Source organism: Cricetulus griseus, assembly GCF_003668045.3.
Source record: "Cricetulus griseus strain 17A/GY chromosome 1 unlocalized genomic scaffold, alternate assembly CriGri-PICRH-1.0 chr1_0, whole genome shotgun sequence".
NCBI lineage: Eukaryota > Metazoa > Chordata > Mammalia > Rodentia > Cricetidae > Cricetulus > Cricetulus griseus.
In genome coordinates, this window is record NW_023276806.1 from 73,539,422 (window position 1) to 73,562,276 (window position 22,855).

Genomic DNA, 22,855 nt, shown 5'->3' on the forward strand with positions numbered 1-22,855 from the left:
AGATGATGCTGACACTCAGAAATAAATGAATCATTCTGCATTATGAGATAGGTAGGAGCCTTTAGTAGTCAGAGCAAAGTGTTAAAACTTGAATAGGCAATGCCTCTACAACTCTTGCTAATGTTAAAAACTTGCTCCCCAGTTTGTGATGTTTTGAGGAAAATGAGAGAAAGTTGAAGGCGGTGTCTATATGGCTGAAGTAGGTCACTATGGGAATGTTCTTTAGAGTAACAGCTTGTACTAGGCCTTCTTCATCTCCCTCTGCATTCTGAAATCAATGAATTGAACTCAGTTCTTTCATAGACTTCCCCCACATGTATGTAAAAGGAATGAAAGCAGAGCTTTCTTATCAAATGACTATCAGGCACTTGGTGACAATACAAAGTCAAATACAGTGATGTACTGGGGAAACACCAGTATGAGATTGCAGAAGGTCTTAGACGTTTGAATGTGAGACACTCAAGTAAGATGCTATGTTTCTCTTCTCAGATTGTTATTGTAAACTTGTAAACAGTACCTCAGCTAAGATTCTTGCTGAAAGATCTCAATGTTACTCTTACCACATCAGGGGGGTAGTGACCATGACTGAGAAATATTGATCAAGTGGTATGTGTAGAAATGGGATATTAAGAGAGAAATATCCAAAGAAGATGGAGTACAGTAGGAAAAAGGAAAGCCATTATAGTTCATGAAAGGTAATGTGATAGGGTTGAGGATGACCAAGGTTTGTCAGGAGACAAAGGCAATTGTCATAAAATAATATTCACTAAAGAATTGGCAGAATTCCCTAGGAAAAAAAATATGGCATCTGAGTTAAAAGAGCCATAATTTCATTCAAAGTTTTATACAGTTTGCTTCTCTTATTGAGATAAAGGCAGCACTTCCAGCTGGTTATGAAACAAAGGGGTCTTAACAAGTCAGTTCAAACTAATGGGAAATGAAAAAGGATGGCTCCTTCCTGGGATTCTGGATTCAAACAGTGGCTTCATTTTCAAGCATTCAGGTGATGCTGTGGCTGCCCTTTCCATTAAAGAGAGGAAGATCCATCAATAAATCATAATACATAATAGTCCCATAATGTCCAGATGCCATGCCAACCTTTCCCTGGAAATCAAATTAAGTAACTCCAGGGAGAATTTTACATGAATCTTCCCTTTTACATCATCACACTAAGATTTAACAAAAATTATAACCAATTTAAATTTAAGACACCCATATCAGTTTTCATGTACAAAGTAAGAGATCATTGCTGAGTTTGCCTAGAAGACTTCACAGCCAAAGGTCTTTTCCATCTATATCATGAATAGACACAGTCATCAAATATATTAAAGGCTAGCTTTTTGCCTAGAGGATAACAAATAATAAAGACATGAATAAAATATTACAATATCATCTCAGAGTTACATGAAATATGTGAGTCATTTCATTATTCTCTGATATATTCTACAGCCCATTCTACAGAAGATTAAAAATAAAAGAGGGGATATCAAAAATCTATTATACAGATGTAACCTAAAATCCCAGAAAATTTTATGCTAGAACAACAGAAGTAAGTAGAAGGTCAAAAATATTTAATTGAAGACAGAAATCTTTTAGAAATATGGACCACGCAGAGGAATACCTGATATCACTATCCTTCCAGTTACGATCCAATTATTGAAATGTTGGCTACATTTACTGATCATCTGTATTTGCTTGTTAGAATTTGCATGTTTTTTTTTTTTTTTTGGCAAGGGAACATGTGTTCAATCGCTCTGCTCTTGACTGCGGATATTGTTTTTTTTTTCCCCATTGCCCTTTTTTTTATTATTTAGAAACAATCATTTTATATATCAATCCCCCATGTCCCGTTCACTCTCCTTCCAATTCTCCTATGCCCTCTACTAACCCCCCAACTCACCCCCCAAGAATGGTGAGGCCTTCCATGTAGGGATCAGAAAAGTCTGTCACAACATTTGGGGGATGGCCTAGGCTCTCATTATCAGGGGAGGGCATTTAAGGTAGCCTCTCCTCTGTTGCTTAGATTGTTGTTGGTGTCATCTTTGTAGATCTCCATACATTTCCCTAGTGCCTGATTTCTCATTAAACCTATAATGTCTCCCTCTATTATGGTATCTCTTATCTTTCTGTCTTCTATTCTTCTCCCAAATCAACCTTCCTGCTCCCTCACGTCCTCCTGTCCCCTCCTCTTCTCCCCTTCTCATTCTTCTAGCTCCCTCTCTCCTCTCCCCTTGCTCCCAATTTGCTGAGAAAATCTTGTCCCTTTTGCCTTCTCCCAGGGACCATGTATGTCTCTCTTAAAGTCCTCCTTGTTTCCTGGCTTCTCTGGAGGTGTGTATTGTAGGCTGGTAATCCTTTGCACCATGTCTAAGATCCATATATGAGTGAGTACATGCCATGTTTGCGTTTTTGTGACTGAGTTATCTTGCTCAGAATGGTTTCTTCTAGTTCCATTCATTTGCCTGCGAATTTCAAGCTTCCACTGTGTTTTTTTCCTGCTGAGTAGCACTCCATTTGTGTATATATACCACATTTTCTCCATCCATAGTTCAACTGAGGGGCTTCTGTGGTCTCTTAGTGTTTGTAGAACATCTATCCAGGACCTTCTGGCTTTCAGAGTTTCCATGGAGGAATCAGGTATAATTCTGATAGGTCTACCTTTATAAGTTACTAGGTATTTTCCTTTGCTGCTTTTACTGTGCTTTCTTTATTCTGTATGTTTGGGGTTTTGATTATTATGTGGCAAGGGAACTTTTTATTTTCATCCAGTCTATTTGGTGTTCAGTAAGCTTCTTGTACATTTTTTTATAGGCATGTCTTTCTTCATGTTGGGAAAATTTTCTTCTATAATTTTGTTAAATATATTTTCTGTGCATTTGAGTTGGGTTTCTTTCCCTTCTTCTATACCTATTATTCTTATGTTTGGTCTTTTCACAGTGTCCCGTATTTTCTGGATATTTTATGTGAAGGATTTATTGGATTTAAGATTTTCTTTGGTCAATGAATCTATTTCCTCTCATGTGTCTTCAGCACCTGAGATTCTCTCTCCCATGTCTTATATTCTGTTGATTATACTTGCATCTGTAGTTCCTGATTATTTACCCAGCTTTTCTATTTCTAGCAATCCCTCAGTTTGTGTTTTCTTTATTGTCTCTATTTCAGTTTGCAGGTCTTGAACAGTTTGAATTGTTTCTGTCATCTGTTTGATTGTTTTTTTCTGGGCTTTCCTTGCTTTCTTTAAGAGATTTGTTGATTTTTTTTTTTTACATTTTTTTTTTGTTTTTTCTTCCATTTCTTTAAGGGATTGTCTCATTTCCTCTTTTAGGGACTCTATCATTTTCAAGAAGTTGTTTTTAAGGTCATTGTCTTCTGCTTCATCTGCATTGGGATGTTCAGGTCTTGCTGATGTAGAACCCCTAGACTCTAGTGGTGTCATATGAGTCTTTCTGTTGTTGAATGTGTTCTCATTCTGTCGTCTTCCCATTTCTTCTTCCAGTGGGTGCATGTGGGGTTTCCTCTCTCTCTCTCTCTCTCTCTCTCTCTCTCTCTCTCTCTCTCTCTCTCTCTCTCTCTCCTGGAGGCTTGAGGGGCAAGACAGGAATTGGTGCCAAGGATAATGGCTTCTTTGTACTGCCTGCAGGCTCCTCTGGGGGATTTAGTGGCAGGAAGGGTCTGGTGGCTTCGGGTCAGGGGACTTGAAGAGGGAAATGTGGCCTAAAAGAGCCCCTGGTAAGACTGGAAAGGTGGCAGATGCTGGAAGCTTTGTACTACCTGAAGGTCCCTCTGGGGGATTCTGGGTAGGAAGGGTTTGGTGGCCTCAGGTCAGGGGACTAGCAGGCAGAATTTGCATCTATTTTAGCAAGGTTCTTTTTTATGAGACAAATCTATTTCTATTTATGTTTGTGAGAGAGACACAGTGAAGTAAGATAGTATTGGTTTTGTCTTCATGTGGAAGTAATTTATTTGGAATGTGCTGATATGCTCAGGATCATTCTGAAAATACCAGCTATGCATCCATCAAAAGCATCTGGTCACAAAGGCTGGTGGCTAGAAGACTGTCACACATAGTTTCTATAGTGCATTAGAGTCCTGGGCCAAGTAGCTTTTACTTCCCAGAAAGAGATCCAGTCATATTGATGTTTCAAAAAACCTTTCTGATTATACCGAAGAAATCTGAATGAAAGGGGCCAGGAGTACAGGAACAATAACACTTGACTAGACAGTCCATTAATTGCACTTTTAAAATATATTGTATAATAGGTATGCATTTAGATTCTGAATCCAGACTGCCTAGGTTTGAACATTGCAGAGGGCCATAGGACTGTTCAGCAGTGACAACCAGTATGTAGCAAGTTGACCCACTTGTTGGGAAGTCCTATTTGGCAAAGCCATGGGGATATTGACTGGATAACTGGTTGTTCCTGTAGCATTCTCAAGTGCTACCACTATACCTCTCTATCAGAACAGCTGTGGATTCTTTTTATAGCACTTCGGTGGTGCATTTTACGATCCTTGGGCACACATGTAGTTCTGAATGTCCAGAGGATGATTTCTGCTTAGGCTGTGTAGTTTTGATGAATGGAAATAATACTAGGATATTTTGCCTCACTCGGAATGACATAGGATTCACATTCACAAAGACAGCCTTTTACACAGATAAGTTAATTTTAGACTTCAGAGAAGATTCAAGGCAGATTGGTTGACCTTAGAGATAAATACACAAGGTCATTTTCCCAAGTATTGCTTTACTAGTTCTAGGCCAGAGATTGAAGCAACTTTAGTCTGCATATGTTCCCTACGTCTCAAGGTCCAGCTAGTTACTTGCTATTGTGAAATATTGATTTCCAATGCCATTTTTCTGTCTGGAAATTCTCACCAACTTAGAGCTATGTGCATTGGTCATTGTAACATTGCATAAACTGAGAGAAACTATGTGACTTAACATGTATTATGAGAATGGGTTGGTCCCTGAAATATGTAACATGTAATTGTCAAACATTTGGTAGTGGAAGAAGACGCAGAAAACAGAGAAGCAAAGTTAGCAGAGGCAGCAGAGGCAAACAAATAGCAGTGGTGATGCAGAGGGAGAAAGATAGCAGCAAAGTCAGGGCAAAGAGAGAGGAGAGAGCAAAGAAAACTATATAGCTAATTAGGGAGAAGCTGCTGAATAGAGCTTTGGGAGGAGAGATACAGAGCTAATTCACAAACTCTTTAAAGGAGCAAGACAGATTTTTCAGAGAGGATTTCCTTAAGATGAAGTAAAGAGAAGTTACCATCAGAAAGCATCCGTGTTTCTGTTTCCTTATTTATTTATTTATTTATTTATTTATTTATTTATTTATTATTTTTTACCCTCAGATAAAAAAGTGTAGCATTTGGTACATTCTTGGATTTCCTTATTTACCATGGTTCGGGCTGAGGGTTGGACCCTCAAACTCAGCAACAGAACACAGCATCTCTTACTGACTACAAAGTGGTAATTGTTCTACCATTATTTTAGGGATAATAAAACCTCATATCTGAAGATTTATCATAAAAAAGAAATGTGTTAATACAAACCTTAGCAGACATATGACATGCATGATGTAAGAATTCTCTTTTAGTGAAGTAGGATGTGTGGAATGGGGAAGAAACTTAGTCACACATTTAAATATATTGACTTTACGATAGAGCTTCCAGAAAGAGGAAGGTGGGGGGAATAGTCAATGTGCAATTAATTCACTGTGATAGAGATATCTGAAGGAGACAATGGGCTGTAGAAAGATGACTTTCAAACACAATATCCTATTATATTAAAAATAATGGTACTTAGGCAAAATATTTTATTAACTTGTATTTTTTTTTACTTTATATGCAGAGGAACATGTAGGTTAAGCTCAGTGTTTAAAAAAACAAGTAAAATTAGGAACTTGTTTAATTGTATGTATTTAATTGCTAATTGAGTGACACAGAGAGGAGATACCTCTCTGGTGACAGATCTCTGTATACCTGAGACAAATGTGATATTTTCCTCTTCACAGAGAGATTTTTGGTTAACATTAGAACTATGGAAACACTGGTCTTATTAAATAAAGCATCATCCAAACAATACAGTTTAAATTTCTTTGTGTGTGTGTGTAACCATATGTGTGTTGGTATGAGTTTGTGTGTCGGTGAGCATGCTAATGTAAGCATTTGAATGAAGAGGAAAGAAGTCATACTTTGGCATTGTTCTTCATGATAGCAGTCTACTTTATTTTTATACAGGGTCTCTCATTGAGTCTAGGGCTTACTGATTAGGCTAGGCCAGTTGACTAATGAATCCCAGGGATCTTTCTGTCTCTACCACCACAGTGATGGTATTACTAATGCATGACACTATGGCTGCCTTTTTAATGTGGGTTCTATGGCTCCAACTCAGTTGTTTGCTTATGAAGCATGCATTTTACTACTGAATTATCCCCCCAGATCATGTAATGCCTTTTTAAAAATCTTATTTTCTTAGGAATAAGTTGTTTTGAGAGAGTATATTGTCTAGATAGCTACAATTTGTTTCTAAACTTAGCCATAGTCATTCTAAAGTGAAAGGGTTAAATCATGTGGGATGCCATTCCTAGTCAAAAAACTATGGGCAACTAATGGTTGTTGAGAGAGAATTAGCCTTTCTCAGGGATAAGATCCCTAGTTGTTTACCCCATAAAAAGCCCTCAGCCATGAACTCATATACATACAAGCAACAACAAACAGATTCAACAGGTTGTATTTCTGATTATGTGTATGTGACAATAAGTGAAGAGCTCATAAATTTGAGAAGGAATGGAGAATCAGGACATAGGAGTAATTGGAACTAAGAAAGGGAAAGGGTATTTAATTGTATTTTAATTAAAATTAAAAAATTTAAAACCCTAATGACTTATATGTTTTAAAAATTGTCCTAAAATATATTTCCCCATGTAAAGTTTGTTAAACAATCTGTGTATTTTCTTGTAGCCTCATTTGCTACTTTTAATCCTTTATAGTTTTTTTTTTTGGTTCATCTAAATGAATGCTAAGTAAATAAGTTCCCCAAAATTTTGATGAGTCATTAATGTTAACTTGTTATTTCTTTTGACCTGGTAATGAATTTGTACTTTATATGAAGGGACATTGCCTTTCACCACAATCAATGTGATTACATGATGATTAACTAGCTTTTACTTTCTGTATTTCCAATTTCCAGTCTGCTCCCAGTTCTCAAGAGGAGTCTACGCAATTTTTGGATTTTATGACAAGAAGTCTGTAAATACCATAACCTCGTTCTGTGGTACACTCCATGTGTCCTTCATCACACCTAGCTTTCCAACAGATGGCACACATCCATTTGTCATCCAGATGCGACCAGACCTCAAAGGAGCACTCCTTAGCTTGATTGAGTACTACCAATGGGATAAGTTTGCATACCTCTACGACAGTGACAGAGGTAGGTGACAGAATGTATCCCCTTTTAATGGGACAAACACAGTGTTTGCCCCTGGCATTTGCATGTGGTGCTATAGTACTATGAAAGTGTATGAATGCCTAAGAATTTCTTTGTTTAATTTTGCTACGTAAATGAATAATGCAATTTTAACATATAGATACATGCTTAAAGTAAAACAAAATGAAACAAAAAATCAAAACCAAAACAAACAAAAAAATCAAACCAAAATAAAACAACAACAACAACGGCACATAGAATGCACACTCAGTATTTGAGAGCACAGTTGATACGGATAGTCTGTGAGAACCTAATGACTTAGTGTTTCATCCTAGCATAAAACAGCTTGTCATTTGAGCAACAAAGATCCCAGAATGGCTATGGTCCTAATCAGAGCAGAAGTGACTTAAAGGAATTTTATATAAGCATTTAAGTAGAAAGTTTTAAAGTAGTTTATAGTTACTAAATCTTGTTTAATGTAAAAGATTTTTTCAGGAAGAAAGTCACCTTGCTGTAACATAAGGTCTCTGAACCTCAGAAAAGTTATACATGTTGATCATGAAATCATGATCTACGTGTGTGTAGGATAGTCCAGCACAAGGCTCTGGTATATAACCCAAGCTGCTTTATATCATTCCATAGGAAATTTTGTGTTATATCAGTGTACTAATTTGGAGATGGGGAATTCTTTATATTTCTATATTCTTTGTTGTAAAGGTTAACATTAGAAGGCCTGCTTTTGGGGTTTAGAAGCCAAGGTCTTCTCAACATTCATCAGACCTGTGATGAGCATATGTAAGTCTGTGCATACCTCACATTGTATGAAATATTTTGTGTGGATGTTCATGTGTCCTTGGAGACTACCCATAAGCAAAGGCAAGAGGGTAAAGAATTTGGCCTCACCCTCCCTGGGGAGCAGAAAGGATTTGTGATAGGTAGTGTTTTAGTTGGGGGGTGTGGTAGAAGAGGAGGGGAGGGAGTGGGAACTGGGATTGACATGTAAAATAATCTTGTTTCTAATTCAAATAAAAAAAGATGAAAAAAATAGAATTTCATATAAGCATAGCTAATCTCCAAAGTGCTTCCTTCATCAGCTCACTTCTTAGAGTACTTAAAGTTTCAAATGGAATCCAGTAGCCCATTTTGACCAAGATGGGGACCTAGTTATATTGAAGGGCAGACTGGAAAGGAGCCAGCATCAATCCATTCTCCATTAATCACTTAGACTTGGCTGCAGTAGTTCTGAGGCAGGCCTTCTCAAGTGAGGTATCTTTCCCTGGCCCTGGCCCCTTGTGCCTTGGCATGACTGGCCTCTGTGTAAAAGCCAATCAGTACTCTATAAATTAAAATGAAATAAAATAAAAAACCGTGTCACTAGCTTTGTCCCCTATTTTGAGAAGGAAGATTTGATGTCTACTCTATGAATGTAAACTACAAAGGCATGATGGTAAATGTAGATTTCAAGGTTCAAGATGACTTTAATATGGGCTTCCTGTGAATATAATAAAAAGCCCTCTGCAACTGAGCTTATTAGTACTTAGCCTTCCCCTTTGCTCTTCGGCCACTTTTTTGGAAATGGTTTCACTAAAACTTGGGTATGTTTTAAATCCATTACTCATACTTACATCATAGTGATGTTCATCTATATGTAGTTTATATTTAGAGACTTTTTTTTTTGTTTGGACCTATCCCCGCAGGCCAATGTACCACCACACATTCAGTATTTATCTCCTTAGTGCCAGACTGGTCTCTATGTGATCCATTTTCAACAAAGCAGTCTGAAGTATTTTAAATGTGTTTGTTTTGGCAGCATCAATCTCCCTCCCACTTGCTTGAAAGATGTCAATGGCTCTTTTGCATTGTAAGAGGTAGAACATTGAAATTCTCAGCCTGGCTTTCAGGCTTTATGATATTTGGGTCCTGCCCAGTTCTGCAGTGAGTTATCCAGACTTGCTTATTCATTAAATCTAAATCCTTAATCTGATTGACCTTCTTTCACTTTCTGGCATGGGCCAAACTCTTTTTCCTTAAATGTCTGCACATAGCTCAAATTTGTAGAGGCTATTGATGTCTGTTTTAATATATCATTTCCTGAGAGACACCTGTCACAATGGCATTTTCTTACAAAGCAATGTAAGGTGTATAACAGTTCCTAGGTGTATAACAAATCATAATTAAAAGTGTCATTGATTTTGTCACTTGAGAACTATTTATTGAGCTCTTACTACATTCCAGGAACTGATTTAGTCACCAAGAATAGGACCTGTTTGTTATTTGTGGCTTTACTATTAGCTGCAATAAGGCACTACCAAGGGGCACTCTTCACACTGTGTATGAGGTTCATAACTAGGCAAGCAGAACTATAAGTAATTAATGTTAGGGCATGTTAAATTTGATCTGATATTAGAAGCTGAATCAGTTGAAGGGGCAAAAGCTGAATAAATTTTGCTTGTGAATGAAGCCAAAGATGGCTCTAGTTTATGAATATACCTCACTCTTGTCCTTGCCTTCAATCTGTTATTCCCATCGGTTAAAAGTGAATGAGAGTGGGTATATCTCTGACTCTTTCGCCTGCTCCTGGGACTCTTTTCTTCCTATTGCTTTGTCCAGACACCATATGAGAGCTTTTGTCATGGCTTTTTGTATCTTGTTTTGTCCTGTTTGGGTACTGTCTCATGGAAGCCTGTTCTTTTCTAAAGAGAAGATGGAAGGGGATTAGATCTGGGGGAGAGAGGAGGTTGTGAGGAGCTGGGAGAAGTGGAGGGAGAAGAAACTGTGGTCTGTGTATTGTATGAAAGAAGAATCTATTCTTAATGAAAAAGAAGTAAGTCTCAAAAATATTCAAATACACAACAGTTGACTTAAACAGAGGAAGAGAACCACAAAGACTGTAAGAGCGATACTCAGAAATAAAAGGAACTGGGAAACTATGAAGTGAAGACTGGCAGACTTTCTGTGCTTTTCGAGAAAATCTGGGACACTTTACAACATTTTATTAATACTTTAAAAATATTAAATAAAACTGGAAGGATGAGATAATCTCTAATTATTAAATTATACAAATTGATTTGAGTCAAGTACATGTGTTGGCCAAAGAACATTAGTGTCATAATGTTAAGTAATTATATATTAAAGCCAAAGTGACCTTATGGGCACACTTTTGAGGTATTATCAAGTAGCTGCGGATGTTGTAATGTGTTAAGTGTTACTCAATCCTTCCACTGACAACTATTTCAGGAGATAAATATGTACGACTCTCAAACACGGAAATGGCCTTGGCCTTTATGTTCTATTTTATTTGGCTAATGGAAATGGGATTATTGCTGTCTACATTTGTCTTGTTAGTGACTTATTTTTATGACTTTGTTTAATGTTAATATTATCAATGCATTTATTCTGTAAACTGCTTTCTTTCCTATTTTCCCGTTGCTCTCATGGGCTCCCTCCTCACTGTAGTGGTACCTGCTGTGGAGGGCCTACCTGTGATACTTTATTCTTATTGATCATACTTTTTAAAAGGGTTTCATAATCTCCTCTATCAACTGACATCATTGAAGGTTCTGTTCTTATCTACCTCATTGATTACATGGATTTGTGTAGTGTATAGTGTCACACTATGATGTTCAGCAAATAAAAGCTCCTTTGAATAGAATGCAATCTAGACATTAAAATTCCCTCCCCAACAATAGTCTCCCCAGATTTATAAACCAGATGAAAGAGACTTAGACATAATTTGTTTCATCATTCTACTCTTAATGAATACTGTAATTAATTTAACCTTGTTTCCCCAAATCCATCCAAATTCCAAGATTATACTACTGCAGAACCATGGAAAGCCTTGGTGCTGTGATCTGTGTATGGAGTCATCTTCCACCAATCTCAGTTTCCCTGTGACAGGAAATCAGATGCTGTTCCTCACATTCCTGCTGACATTTCAGAATTGCTGGTCTCTTCTCTTTGTCCAGCTACTTGGCAGCAGTCTGATCCTCCTTGAGGACTCTGTGCCCTTCCTAAAAGCCTTGTGCTATTAGTGCACTGGGAGTACTGTGATGGAACATTGTAACATTTTCAACTAGAGTAATGGGCCCCTCTGTCAGACTCTCGGGCCTACAATTTTGATCTTTGGGTACAGGTGCAACATATTTGAATTTGAGTCCAATGATGTCTTTATTGTTTCAATGTCAATGAAGGAAGGGAATACATTTCTCTGTACAGTAAGTAAAAACAGAATCAATGTCTCATTTCTATATTTATATATTGGTTTTAATTTTGAACTAAGACTGTTTATCCATCAAAGGGAAGGAACTCGATTCCTGGTCAAAGAAGTCATCTAGCATAGAACTAAAATTCTTCCAAACATTTTTTCTCTAATGTCTTGAGAAAGCTGGTGAGGCAAATACATATTAATATAATATAGTATAGGCACAGTGCCATGAGTTAGTGAGCATGCATATTAATTACACTGCCTAGAATGAATGAGGTAATGAAATTTTTATAAAAAACAGTAATTTTAAGAATGAGGACGGTTCTGAATGGAATATGCCTTTGAACACTTATCATTTTACATTATAACCCTTAATAAGTAAATGAAAAGATTTTCAAGCCATGTTTTCTCTAATTTTCTCTCATTTTTATGGGCAGTGGGGATAAATGAAATTAGCATTACTTCTAGTGATTTTTTTAACTTTAGAAAAATTATCAGCTTATATTAGGTCATGTATAGAGAACCTATTGCTAACAATGTTGAACTAGCCATTTCTTTTTATATCCAAATGCTTAAGAATTAAGTAGCACTGAGAACTTAGGACTCATAAATGGAAAGTTTTAAGATTGTATTTAAAATGATTAAAAGGGATACTTATTGTTTCAATTTTCCTTCCGACTTTACATGAACAGCTAGCTGTCCATCTCAACATTTTTCTTTTTGATAAATTGTTCAGAAATAAGAAGTAAGCAAAATGACATGACACGGTAGAATAAGTATCTGGGTTGAGTGAATAATGCTCACTGATAGTTCTACATGAGCCTGTGTTTCTGCAGAGCTTCTGATTCCCACACACATTTCTATCTGAATTAATGGATTCAAGTACCTATGAGGAAATCTCTGTGCCATTTCATACGAGAAGGGAAAAGCTCAGCTTACTTTATCTCCTAATTCAATTGTAGGGCTAAGAACAGCAATGTGGACTTGGGTTGTGAAAGAAGAGTTTAGTTGCATCTTTGTAGCTAGAACACATGCTTTTAGTGATATGTAATTTAAAAACATTGTCCCCTTAGGAGAGCAGGCAGTGAGTCAGTATCATGATTTTAAAAGTCTTGTATGAACTGTGAAGAAATCTGTCAATAGAGATCTTACAAGATTGTCAGCTGTGAAGAAGGAGGAAATTGAGTAGCTGATCTTGAGAGAGTCTGTGGCTTCCACTGAAGAATAATCTAAGGGAGTAGATTCTTGAGCAAGGTGCAATAGTCACTTCAAATTTGGGGTAAGATCTGACCTCAGCCTGTGAATGACTGATGTGGCATTATGCAATGTCAACTGACAGAATGTGTCAAATCTGATAGAGCACTATTTGAGAAGTTGAGCTTTTAAGTAGAAGTAATTTGTGTCAGGTTACACAGCTTCCAAAATATTAATACTAAGAGTTTCAATAATGAAGAGTCTACACTGAGTGCACATTACTTGTGACATAGAATAAATGAGTTTGGAAGTAAGGTATTTAAAAGATTCATTATCTTTTCTTTTATATATTACCTCTATCTTCTTTGACATTGTGAACTGCCAATAAATTTCAGGCTTAAATTTATCACCTGATGAAATCCACTTACACATTTATAAGCAAATTTACATGTACATTTTCTTATACTGTCTGCCAAAAACCAGACAATGCCAAATACATTAACACTTGAAGTATTTGGTTTGGAAATTTCATTGTTTAATTAAATACAATAAAATATCTTAGCACACAGAGTAAAGGAGGCTTCTGAGGATTTCTAAAATGATAAAATCCGGAAGGTGTGACTTTTATTGATGGTCATGTATTTAAGGTGACTAGAGGCACACGTCTGATAATTGGAAGGTAGAAAAGACAATGGAGTAGTTACAAAATGTATTTTCAAGCAACTTGTAGCCATTGAATAGCTGAGGTGACCAGATGTGTGTATTCTGCCTTTATTGGTGATAAGAAGCAGACAAGGTACTTGAATTACAGCTTGGAAGGATTGAATTTGTCCTGAGTGAACAGCAATTACAGGTGCTTTATTATAGGTTCTAAGACTTCATCACTAAAAGGTTTTTAGAGCTCTTTGTTACACCTTGGGAAATTCATGTTTATCTCTATTTTTTAATATAAAAACAGACACAATTAATTAATTAATTAATTAGTTAATTAATCTCCCCCAAGACTGCTTTAAGTTCATCCTGTTATGTACTATCTACTAAAGTTAAATTATTTTTAATCTTCTTTATAAACTATATTAGAAAAACATGCCAAGGATTTGTTTGGAGACCAGGTCTAAAATTCATAACTTTCCTGTTTTACCGTTGACAGACCTAAGATCACAGATTGGTTAATATATTTTGTTAGCATTGCTATTATGTGATCTGCTTCCTGTTCTAGAGTTTGATGATCTAACACCATGGGGCTCAATATGTATTAATATATTCCCTGCAAAATTGAGAGCTTGATAAGATTCATTTTTGCATATCAGTTCAACTGTATCACAGGTGGTAGAGAATAGTTAACAGTTGTTGTCTTGACTCACAAACTTCAGTGGAAGTTACACAATGCTGATTCTGAACTCATGTGCTTTCATTGTGTATTAGCTGGATTATGTCTACAGGAAAAAAAAAAACTTGATTTTATCTTCACCTTGAGTATATTCCACATGGGAAAAACAGGGAAATGCCTCTGCAATCCCACAGTTCTTGCTTGTTTCCCTTTTCAAAATAGTTAATTGGTTCTAATACATCTAAAGTAAACACACATTCTTAACACTTATTTTAATTGTGATTTCATGGGATTAAATCAAATAAATATTAGTTCCTTGAGTCTGTTGCCATTATGATTTTGACGTATGCTGCATTTTCCTCATCTTTATTAAATAAGCTATAAGTGGTATAACCTTCAGCCTTTGGCATATGCCGTTTGATGAATTTACTTGTTTGCCAATATCAAAAGATGTTCTAAATCACTTTGTCTACTTATGACTAATACAGAATCCATATTATTGTCAGTAATATTTTATAACTTGAAATATTGGTGGACAAAACAAATAGCTGCTCCCTTTCTGGCCATTGTAAATTTAGTATTTGAACTTAGATTTTAAACAGATAATGGTCATATCAGCTAAATTACACACCATACAATAAAAAAAAACAGATTGCTGTAGTTTTAGAAGTATTCAGATCATTCTGGAATGAGGAAGATGATATATTGAGTCTGAATTCTTTATGGGACCTTGCAATCATGTTTCCATGAAGTTATTCTTCTACGTGATGAACTTGGCTTCAGTGAGAACAGCTGGAATTATATGAAAGACAAGAAATCTATTATCTTTTGTAGCACCAAACTGTAAATTTAGCTCTTCAAAAAACAACCCTGACCCTGGTTATTGGTCCTAAAATTCTAAACATGCTTCACTTTACGTATAACTAAATACCACAGGGACATATGCTGAAGCAATAATACCTTATAACAAAAGTTGTTAACAAATAGGAAAAAATACTTTTATATTTAGGAAATGAGGTAAGTCTGTACTAGAGAAATAACTGCCACCATCTGGTTAAAAAAATGAATAGTTTAATATCCATGAGAACAACTCCAACAACAAAAGTACACCAGAAGGCTGCAGAAGAAGAAAAAAACCTTCATTTGGCTGATAACTGGAGACAACAAAGGGTGCATGGCAGCCTCTTAGCCATCACTGGCTGTGGTATTCAGTTGCTCAGGGAGTCTGTGTGATATGTACTAAACCCTGTCAGAGTTACTAGTACAAAATGCTGGACTACTACATTCACCTAAAACCATTTTGCCTTCTATAAAGTGAAAGATGCTTGGGTTTTTTTAAATTATGCTTAATTTGGAGATATTAAAGATCTTGTATATCAGCATGTTACAAGAAACACATCTCAAAGTTATAAAGAATGTGATCCAAATTTTCTTTGGCATTTTTGTTTTTGCCTTTTTAATCTGACACAGACATAAGCAGATATTGATAAAAATCATAGCTTCTATTAGAATTCAGCCTCCCCATAGCTCTACAAATAATCAAGCTTAACAATTTAGATGTTAAGAGGCCATTTCCCACTCGGGCTCTGAGCTTCTCCTGTATCTTCATCAGTCATCCTTGCCCATTGTCTTCCCATTGCAGGCTTATCAACACTGCAAGCTGTGCTGGATTCTGCTGCTGAGAAGAAATGGCAGGTGACTGCTATCAATGTGGGGAACATTAACAATGACAAGAAAGATGAGACCTACAGATCGCTCTTTCAAGACCTGGAGTTAAAAAAAGAACGGCGTGTAATCCTTGACTGTGAAAGGGATAAAGTGAATGACATTGTGGACCAGGTTTGCCTCTGTTTTCTGCCAAATATAGACTATGCATGCAGCATCAGCACTGGCAAGGATCATTCTACAAGATGCTTGAACAGCAGTTTTCAGTTTATAGTTTATGTACAATGCAGCAAAGATCATCAATTGAATTATCTCTAGCTCCAGTAAGCAATGGCAGATGGCTGTCAATAATGCTGACAGATTGGTTTTATCATTGAATAAATTCATTATATATACTCAACTTTCATATTTCACATAAGCTTTGTCCTAAACCTGCACATGCTTTTCTGTGTTGGAAACTTTAGATTTAATTAAGCCAAAACAAGTCTGATGTCCTAAGGCAAAAGTGAATTGGTTTGGGGTTTATATATGATTGTTTCAAAACAATATACAAAGCCTATGTTATTTTATATCTATGTGTTAGTCGATTTTCACTGATATGAAGAGACACTATGGTCATGTCAATTCTTCCAAGAGAATACATTTAATTAGGGACTTACTTACAGTTTCAGAGGCTTAGTCCATTATCTTTATGCCAGGGAGCTTGGTAGCAGGAATGGAAGCATGGTATTGGAGAGCTTCATCCTGATCTGTAGACACAGAAAGGAAGGTAGGGTTTGGCATTGACATTTGAAACTTCAAAGCCCACCCCCAGTGATACACTTCCTCCAAAGAAGTCACACCTCCTAGTCCTTATAACCCTATCAAATAGTTCCACTCCCTGGTAACTAAGCATTCAAGTATATGGACTTATGGAGGATATTCTTATTCAAATCATTACACTATGTCTACATTTCTAGAAAGAGGAGGTATTTTTTTGTAAGAAGCATGTTTTGGTTTTGCATACATATCAGAAATTTATGTCTACTTAAAAATCTATGAAATTAAAATGTTAAGGAAATGCAATCAGACCATGTTTAAGATGTGGGAAGTCAACAGTACCCATTTAGGTGCTAGAAAAATAATTACATTAGACAGGAGAATGTTTTTGTCTGTTCTTATCACACTGCCTTGTGCTAGATAAGACAGTTCAGGATAGGACAACCATGAAGTGGTAATGTAAGAACATAGTAAGAAGGGCAGAGAAACTGACAAAGCATGTTTCACAGTTTGCTTAGTAAGGCATCCTTTATTAGTCCTAGCTGGTGTGTGTGTGTGTGTGTGTGTGTGTGTGTGTGTGTGTGTGTTTGTGTGTGTGTGTGTTAGAGAGAGAAAGAGACAGAGAGACAGAGACAGAGAGACAGAAAGACAGTGGAGGGGAGACTGATTGCAGCTATTTCTTCCTTGAAAGTAAATAAAACAGTGAAAGCAGTATTTATCTCTACTAAACAAATGGGCTTTGGGAGTCCATTCCCTATGGAGGGATACTCTGTCAGTCTAGGTACATGGGGAAGGATCTAGGTCCTGCCCCAAATGATGTGTCAGACTTTAATGATCCCTCATGGGAGGTCTCATCCTCTCTGGGGAGTGAATGGGGGGTGAGATGGGGATTGGAGGGGAGCATGGGAGGGCTGGAGGGAGAGGGAACTGGGATTGGCATGTAAAATAAGATTGTTTTTAATTTAAATGAAAGTTTATTTTTTAAAAAGAAAGTATATAAGTTTGGAAAGAAAATACAAAGTTGTGTATGCATTTATGCTCTTTCTAGTCTTTTGAGATAAAAATTGAAAATCACTAATGTATTCAAGACAACAACTCTAGAAACAAGTATTTAGGAGCCTTAATTGATATATAATATAGGCCTTAAGAAATAAAAATGGAGTGTCGTAATGAAGAATTAAATAACTAAATCAAGCTAATGTGACCTGTAAAAGAATCAATTATATGCAAGAGAGAATAATTTCCATTTAAAAATCTTGATTCTGGTCTCAGGAGATTAAGATAGGATGACTGTTATTGTAGACCTCTTTTTGAAATGCGCACTTCGAAATCACATTTGTATTTCATAGGAGGTTTCCATTAAAGCTAAATTTTAGTAATATTCACTAGTTTGCTTTAAAAATTTAAATATGCCTGCTTCTTCATAATAAACACAAGTGAAAGCCTTTATACAAAAGTCTCTTTCAAAAATGTGAACAGGGAAATGGCACAGCAAACTGGGACCATAAAAAGCAACATTTGAAGCAAAAATCTGTAATGACAGTTATGTAAGTCTCCATGCAGCACATCACTTAGAAAGCATTGTTTTACATATGTATATCAGTAATGTACACCTCTATTAGTATATTATGTGAGTGCACAAACGGATGGCATATCACTTAATTAGCATGTATTACCTAAGTGAAGGATGCAAAGAATGACAAGTAAGGCAGCTATTCAAACCTCATGAGCCTATAATGGAAGAAAATGAATACAGATATGGTATGAAAAATTATAGCATATAAAGCTCACCTACTCAGATTTCTGCTACTATAACAAATAGTAGGGTAAATCAAATTATAGAGAGGAAATATTTATTTCAGTTTATTGTGTTGGACATTTTCATTCATAGTCAGTTGCCTGTAATTTTCCAGCTAGTGAGAAGACTACATATAATGATAGGCATATGTGTTGGAAGATACTACTCACTTAAGTGTAGCTGGAAAGCAAAGGAGAGACGGGAAGAGATCAGAGTCTCTCTATCCCCTCAAGGAAACTCCTCTAATATTCTAAATTCTTTACACTATATCCTATCTCATAAAGCATGTGCCACCTTCTAAAAGCACCAAAATGAGGACCAAACATTTAACACATGGGCTATGGGTGGATCATATAAGATCTAAACTATGTAAGTGACCTATAATGGATGGAGGATGATTTACCCATCTTTTGAGAGTAATTATTTATACAAATGGTGGTATTGGGCTAGCTTTGAGCCATTCATTTATTTTTGAATGAACATGCCAAGTCTCTAAAGCTTTCTGTGTAGACACTGAAATATGTCTAAAGAAGCATCATTAAATAAAACATGGCAAATCCCATCAAAGAAAGTTATGCTATCATTACATAATCACAACATAGATGTATAATGACTGAAAAAGGACAAATTTTTCTGGGAGAGGATTACTGAATGAATAATTTAGATTAGGTTATGATGTTCTTCCAGAAGCATTCACGAAGTACAAGGTGTCGATAAGGCACATCTTAAGAAAAATGACACTTTATTGTTAATTCATTCAACTAATTTTTGCAAGAGAATGGAGGCAAAATTCTTTATCTTCATGGCATCTGGAAATTAACAGCAGAATTAACCTGCATTAGATTGGGACTATTTCATTATTTGATAAAATCCTAAAAACACTTATTTCTACTTGTGATCAGAGAAGTGTTCAAGCCATCAAAACACTTGTAAATTAGCATAATTTTTTTTTTGGTTTTTCAAGACAGAGTTTCTCTGTGGCTTTTGGAGGCTGTCTGGAACTAGCTCTTGTAGACCAGGCTCATCTCAAACTCACAGAGATCCACCTGCCTCTGCCTCCTGAGTGCTGGGATTAAAGGTGTGCACCACCAACACCTGGCTACAAAATTATAATGGCTACTATGGCTAACACTAACATCTATAAAGACTGTAACCTAGTGAATTTCATATCCACTTTTTTTCTCAGAAAACAGAAGTAGGGACAACTGCTAATGTTTGTACTGCTCATCTTAATTCTCCGATGGAAAACAGGGACATTCACATGGTAGCTTCTTGATAGGCAGAATCAACAAATGTTCTTAAGATATTTATGGACAAAATGCATGCTGATAAAGCTGAGATGAATTAGAATATTTTTCACTTAAAAGCATATCTTCAAGCTTCTGCTTTCAATGTGGAGGAGCTGATTTCTTGGGAAAGGCAATTCAGTTGTGTGATGTAAAAATGGATTAGAAGACTATGTAAACCCTAAATTCCTTTCAAACAGCTGTGACACAATATCTATAAAATCTTTTCTAGAAATTCTGTCTTGCATCTTGTATTGATGTAAGCACTTGATAGTATCTTGGGTAATGGAAAATCATAGAAGTCTTCAGCCAGGAGGTGACCATTAGACTGAGATTTGTTACAACTTGCATGTTACTAATACATGGATGTTGTAACATGGAGAAATTTCCAAGTGAGGAGACAGAAAGCCTTGATGGGTTTTAAAGGAGTGTGCTATTATGCAAAACCAGTTAAGAAAACCCATGTGGTCTGAATGAGGAAGGAATGAAGGATAAACCTGGGGAAGCTTGCAGGTTCACTGTTGTTAGTAATTTGTTTAATAAGGGGAACAGGAGAAACAGGAAAGTGAACTAATGTTTACATATTTCGTTTTAGCTTGCAGTCTCATGCTTTTCATTGATTTGATTATTTTCTTTAAAAATGGAAAGGATGATGGTGCATAGTTGGAATCCCAGCACTCTGGAGGTTGAGGCAGAAGGGTCACTGAGAGTTTGAGGTCAAGTTGGCCTACATGCTAAGTTCAAGGAGATACTGGGATGCACAGTGGGACCTTTTCTAAAATAGCAAATAAATAGAACTTAAAGAAATTATTTTTGAATGTAAATGACCCTACACTTAGATGGCTTATCTTAAGATTTTTCAACTTTATGATACACTGGAAAGCATGTAAATTTACTAGAAGGTATCCATTTGAACTCCCCCCCTGCCCGTGATACCAAAATTTAGTATAGTACTCCCTAGAGATGATAGGCTGTGGACATATGTCACCACTTTGCCTCATACATCCCAATCCTAAAAGAAAGCAAACCATATTTCTCTGAACTTTGGTTTATGAGCTATGAAGGATAGTAGATTAAGAGAACTAAATGCATTTTTCACCCAAGTTATTTTCATTTTACACTGGGTTTGTCACTAGGTGCATCTCTGTACTCTACTACTTCAAGGCCATTTACCTGCACTTATTCTCTGCACCAATTATAAAGGACACTGAAGGGAAATGACAAGTGTATCAAGAATATTATATTTGATCATTAATTCCCATTATCATTCTATAAACTCAATGCATGCCTAATGTATATAGATACATAGCTATTATATTTCAGATGCTTATTTTAGGTGGTTGTTTATTAGGAAGACAAAGATATATAATGATAGATATATAATTATGACTTGTTTTGGATTAAACATATTTGAGTCTATATCCCCCCAAAATATATGGGCATATATTCACTATTAAAAAGTTATTTTTGTTTAGTGATTGACTTTTTAATAGATAATATTTGTTAAGCACTAAAGTGAATTATTACCTTTTCCTGAGAAACATTGTCTGTATTTGATGAAAATTTTTTATTAAACATGACTAGCATAATATAAAACCCCAAATTCTAACTTTTGCTAATCAGATCATCATAGCCATAATTTTGTATTGTTCATTGAATGTATTAAATGTTTGTGTTTTTATCTTTGCTAGGTTATTACCATTGGAAAACATGTTAAAGGGTACCACTATATCATTGCAAATCTGGTAGGTGAATTAATTGGCATTATTTTACTATATGCTAAGTTTTAATTCAGATTTATTTATATTTTATGGATATAAATATTTAGTCTACATGTATGTCTGTGTACCATGTGCATACAGTACCTGTAGATTCCAGATGAGGGCCTAGGATTTCCTAGAACTGGAGTTGCATATAGTTGGGATTCATCATAAGAGTGCTGGGAATTTAACCCTGGTCCTCTGGAGAACTAACCAGTGCTCATAAATATAGAGTCATCTCCCTGGTGCCCCTACATAATCTTTTTAGTTGAATATATTAATTTATAATGATCATCATTCATAAAGGTATTTTAAAAATATAATCTGATTATACTTTATAGTTGAGAAATGAAATAATTTATTTAGTTGCTTTAGGTTTACTTCTCAACCTAAAACTTTAGATTAGTTCTGATTATTATATGTGATATAAATATCTTCACAACAATATTTGCTAAAAATTATCTTGAAAATTCTATACTAGGAGAAGCCTTTAAAAAATGTGAAGTTTAACTATCTAATAATCCATTTCCTGTCATTGTGTTTTATAAACTTTTTGTAGGCATTCTCACTTGAATTTTTAATATCTGAAATTGAGGCACATTTATGAGGAAGTAAATCTAAAAATATGATAATATAATGTCAATAAAATGTAATAGTAATGTCTTAAAATATTTCATTTCTGATTTTCACCATAGTAACACAATGAAATGAAAACTGAGTCCTTATAAGAGTAGATCATGTTCTCATCGGGATTCTTGTCCAATCAATATATATTGAAAAGCAGATTAGCTAATTATATTTTTTGGTTGTTTCTTTCTTAATTATAGCCAATCAATTTAGATTATTGAACATTTGTTTTTATTTATAAAATTAGCTTTAAAAGAGCAATGAACTCATGTTTGTTTTTCTTCATGGTTTTTGCGTAGCTAGGATCCTGTTTGTTGGAAATAATCTCTGCACCACCTCATGCACAAAGTCAGAAAAATATGTTGAAAAAAGGGAGAGAGGCTGCAAATGCAGGTTTACTCTAGATCATGTGATAGACAGGACTCCACAAATGCCTTGTATTTATGCAAATGCAGACTTCTTTTTAGGCTTATGGAGTATCAGCTTGTACCTCAGAAAACATCCATGGTATGACAGGAACACACACCCAAAATAGAACAAATTTGCAATAGTGTTATCGCTGAAAACACTCAAGTCAGTATCAATGAGTGGCCTGAGTGTGGAAGAAGTTGGCTGTTCAAGATGCAATTTCTCTTTGTTGGCATGATTATTGCTCTGACAATTCTCTGGGCTTTTAGTGTGTGTCTGGCAGATTGGGAAATACTCTGTGTAGACACAAGGGTTAATAGGAAACGAAGTTCTGCAATCAGGCTTTGCTGAGCTGTGTTCCAGACCCAGAACAGCCTGTACACTCAGTC

At 35.8% G+C, this 22,855-nt stretch overlaps 1 protein-coding gene across 3 annotated transcripts in view; it reads left to right on the plus strand.

Annotated features, from left to right (window-relative positions):
* Gria2 (glutamate ionotropic receptor AMPA type subunit 2) overlaps nt 1-22,855 on the plus strand; it is a 129,056-nt gene that overhangs the window by 62,382 nt on the left and 43,819 nt on the right. For all 3 annotated transcript variants that reach the window (XM_027392921.2, XM_027392918.2, XM_027392917.2), the window contains exons 3-5: nt 7,199-7,438; nt 15,806-16,002; nt 21,363-21,416. In XM_027392921.2, the coding sequence (XP_027248722.1) occupies nt 7,199-7,438; nt 15,806-16,002; nt 21,363-21,416 (491 nt within the window). The remainder of the gene's footprint in view (nt 1-7,198; nt 7,439-15,805; nt 16,003-21,362; nt 21,417-22,855) is intronic.